Consider the following 3,975-nt stretch of genomic DNA (forward strand, 5'->3'; position numbering starts at 1 on the left):
CCTCAGACAAGAGGGGAGGGCTGGAGACAGGAGCATCTCAGGGTCGAGTTATTGTAAAAAGTGCAGGAGGCCATCTTTCTCTTCCACAGGAAAAGGATTATTTTATTAAGTACTTTAAAACAACTACTTAACATTGACTCATAGATAAAAATATTTACAATTTCACACCTTCAGGAAGGCTCCAAAATATAAACACTGTACCTCTCCCTAGAGAAAAAAAAAATTATTCTTCTCTTCAAAAACAGGAATACATTCATTTTTCTCACTTTGTAGATCAAGTAATTATACAAATAAACATCTGAAACACTTTCCTTTGTAATATATTTATATAATATATAACAGTTTTACAAATAAAGGCAACGACTTTATACCAAAATAAAAACAGGAAAAGAAAGAGTTAGAACACGACGGGCGATCAGGCATAGTGCGCTTTGAAAAGCTGGTGCAGAGCTAGCTGGACAAGTCAGAAAGCAAGTACTCTGGACCAAAAAGAAAATGTGTCTGAAGGAGACAGAATCCTTCTCAGCAGGAAGTACTCTCCATATGCTGTCGGTCGAGGGGAATCAGCCTGCAGAAAGGATCGACTATGGCCTTGAAGAAGCTAAGCTTGGTTAAAAGGAGGTTTAGGGTAGAACTGAAACCCGAGTCTAGCTCTGCTTATTGAAGGTAGCAATTTTGTTGCTCAGCTGTTTGCACTGTTGGGCGCTCGGAACTTAGGCGTCTGCACCTCTCACACCTTGGTTTGGTTCCCTGGACAGCAAGACTGTTTCTAGAAACAGGTGCCAGAGGCCTGGGGGGACTTGTCCCTCGTCCCCTGGCAGCTCTGCCTATACCAGGGGGCCCTTTCAGTTCCTTACTGAGCTAATCACTATGAAAAAGCCTGAGGAGGGGACTACATTCTCTTTATTCATCAAGGCAGGGGTGGGGAGCAGACCTGCGGAAATCTCCCCAAACCACTGCCATGCTATGCCAGTGTCTGCTACCTCACCACTTTGCAGAAAGCTCAGTCTGGCTGCCCTCTCCCTGTATGGTGAGTCACAGCGACAATAAAAGGGAGAAGGGTGGGGTCAGAAGAGCTGGCTGGGAACGGCACTCTGGAAAGCCCTCTTTTGAAAGTACCTTTTTCTCAAAGCCACAGACCCAGCTCCCAAAGTGAAGACTGACTCACAGACCCAGGCTCTGAAGCTTTTGGAAATCCAACTGATTTGTATCAGAGGGGGCTCTTCTCTGGGTGGGGAAAAGCCCCGAGGTCTGCCACAATCCCCCTAAATCTCCTGATGGAAGGCAATCCTTCGTGTCTTCCCTAGGCCAAAAGGAGCTTTTATGTCCTAAACCAACACACGATGCACACGCACACACACCCCAGCTCTTCTCCTCATGCCTCAGACTGTCTTGGCACACACACTGGAACAATCTCGCTGCACTCACAAACATTTTTTTTGGGGGGGTGGGGTGGGGGGGGAAGTAGGCAGGATGGAAAGCAAAGCTGCTGGATCCCCCCCTCTAAAGAGTTTAGTCTTTGGTTTCTAAGTTTAAAGGGGGGATCTGCTTCAGAGCTTGGAGCAGGGCAGAGGAGTCGATGGCCGGGTGGGCTGGCAAGGGAGAAGGGAGTCTCTGAGGCATGAGCAAAGGGGCCGAGATCTTGTCTGGGTTCATGAAGCTGGTGAGAGCTGCAGTGGAGGCATTGAGGCCCGGGTATAACACAGGGACGGAGGTGGGGTACCAGCACTTCTCCAGCATGGGCAGGTAGGCAGTTGCTGACGGTGGGATCAGATAGAAGGGCAGGCAGAAGGGAGGCTGGTGCGGGTGCGGGGCCAGGAAAGGGGGGCTGATCAGGTCACTGCTAGGGAAGTGGCCTTCATCATCGGAGAGCTGCATTCTGCTCTTTTTTGTGGGGGGTTCTTCGGATTCTTGCTTAATACCACCGACCCTTTCTCCCATGGTGAACCTGCGTCCATGGTCACTTTTGAAGTACCCCTGCTCACTGCGCAAGTCGCCCTTCTCCGATTCTCCTCCGTAGCCGCTGTCTGTGTCTGTGTCACTGCCACTCTGCTCCCCACTCGAGTGAGCGAAAGTCCGCTGGATGACCGGCACACAGTTTTTCCCAGGGCCCTCGGAGCCTTTGGCTAGGGAACTGGGCTTCTCCTTGAAGTCCATCGCTTTGGGAGCTGGGTCTGACGGCTTCCTGGAGGTGCCACCCTGCAGCAGCTCCGAGACCACCCGGTGCAGGTGGGTGACGAGCTGCGAAGATTTCAGGTCCCGAGTATTCTCATGCTTGGCCAGGTACTGCAGCACCTCCCGGGCACACGTTTGGAAACCTGAGCAGAACATCTCTTGACCTGCTTCGATGTTTCGCCCCGACAGCTCACCTGAATCAACAGACACACAGGAGGACATTTCAGCAGGCGCCGAGGTTCACCTGGACACCTGTGCTACAAAGACCGGAGGTTCCCCTTGTTAACACATGGGCTCATTTGTGTTCCTAACTCCAAAAGGAATACAATCAGGGAAAATGTAGATCACACTGGAAGTATAAGGGTTAAGGAAAAATCTTCCATAGTCCTACCATCCAGAGATAAAATGACTGTAATGTCTGCATAATATCCCATCATAGAAATAGACCATAATTAATAGACAATTTTTCCTCTTGTTGAATTTGTAGGTTGTTCCTGAGTTGTCACTATAAGTGACACAGCAGTGAACATCCTCGTATGTTTATGAACCAAAGGGTCAATTTACAGAACATCAATCTCACCGTAGCAAGATGGACGGAGACTAGTCATAAAATGAGAAAAAAATGAAGGAGCAATGTTGCCTTAAGTAAGCTTATTTTCAATGACTTCTACCCTTTGCAGTCATCTTGAAATGGAGAGTCTATTTCTAAGCCTTTTCCACGTATTCGATCCATGACCCCCAAGACATTAGGTACGATCATCTTTCTATTTTCAGTGAGGGACCTGGCAGAGGCACGTGTTAGATATCTGTGATTCTCATCCCACTCGCCTTGGCAAGGAGGGTGGAGAAGAATGGAATGAGGGAGTGGGCAGGAAAATTTCCCCAGTCTGTACAGTATTATCTGGAAGTAGTGAGACGAGGAGGTTAGAAGGTGAGTGTGATTCTCTGGAAGTGAGTAGAAACGAATGATGAAACTTCAGTGGTTTCGTTAGATTGTGCAATTCACCAAGATACCTAGTGGCTATTCAGGGAACCACATGAAATGCAGGAAAAACGCCTGCTGTCATCCTGCCAGGATCATACCACACACCGAGTGATAAGGAAGTACAGAAACAGGAAAACACTGGGGCATACCTCTGATTTATTCTCCAATGAAAGAGAGCTAAGAGGACCCACTGTAAAACACCCACGATGCAAATTATAGGTGCGTTGGCATTTTAAAAGGGAGGGGGAAAAACTCCCAGAGCCCAGAAACTCTTAAGCCAAAATGCCACAGAAATATTTTATCATCTGACTAATCTGTATTCATGCCAGGTGGCACACAGCAGCATTCCAAATAAAAAGTCTGACCTCTTAGGAACGATAGAATGGCATCTCCCCCAAACAAACGTGCACAAGCACTTCCTTGCAGTACTGTTTCTTACAGCAGATGTTGAGCCCACAGGCTCTGTTTGTGCTAGAGCTCCCCAGAGATGATAGCCAGACGCAGGCACTCACCAGCTTGTAAACCGCTCTGCAGGGCCATGAGTTTCTGCTGCTGCTGGTCAATTAGGTTTGTTAGTGCTTTCACGTGCTTCAAGGTGAGTTCAAGAACCACTGCTTTCTCCAAGTGACCCAAAGTCTGGAATCAAAAGAGCCTCCGTCAGCAGGGAGCTCAGACAAGTCCCACCTCTCAGACACTTACTCGCAATGAGAAATGTCTCTAAAGGAAAAAAACAAATGAACTAGCCTTTCCTAGCTGGCTAAATTTAACTTTAAATTTATAGATTTTATATATATATATATATATATATATATATA

The 3,975-nt window shown here is 47.5% G+C and overlaps 1 protein-coding gene across 1 annotated transcript; it reads right to left on the reverse strand.

Moving 5' to 3' along the window:
• Positions 1-684: 684 nt before the first annotated feature.
• Positions 685-3,882, reverse strand: BHLHE40 (basic helix-loop-helix family member e40). The gene is made up of 2 exons (XM_019667138.1): positions 3,673-3,882; positions 685-2,369 (listed from the first exon to the last, which is right to left on the reverse strand). The coding sequence occupies exons 1-2, from the start codon at positions 3,698-3,700 to the stop codon at positions 1,513-1,515; spliced, it is 885 nt and encodes a 294-aa protein (XP_019522683.1). The 5' UTR covers positions 3,701-3,882; the 3' UTR covers positions 685-1,512.
• Between the last annotated feature and the right edge of the window lie 93 nt (positions 3,883-3,975).

The sequence above is a fragment of the Hipposideros armiger genome, unplaced genomic scaffold (assembly GCF_001890085.2).
Source record: "Hipposideros armiger isolate ML-2016 unplaced genomic scaffold, ASM189008v1 scaffold_483, whole genome shotgun sequence".
Lineage (NCBI taxonomy): Eukaryota > Metazoa > Chordata > Mammalia > Chiroptera > Hipposideridae > Hipposideros > Hipposideros armiger.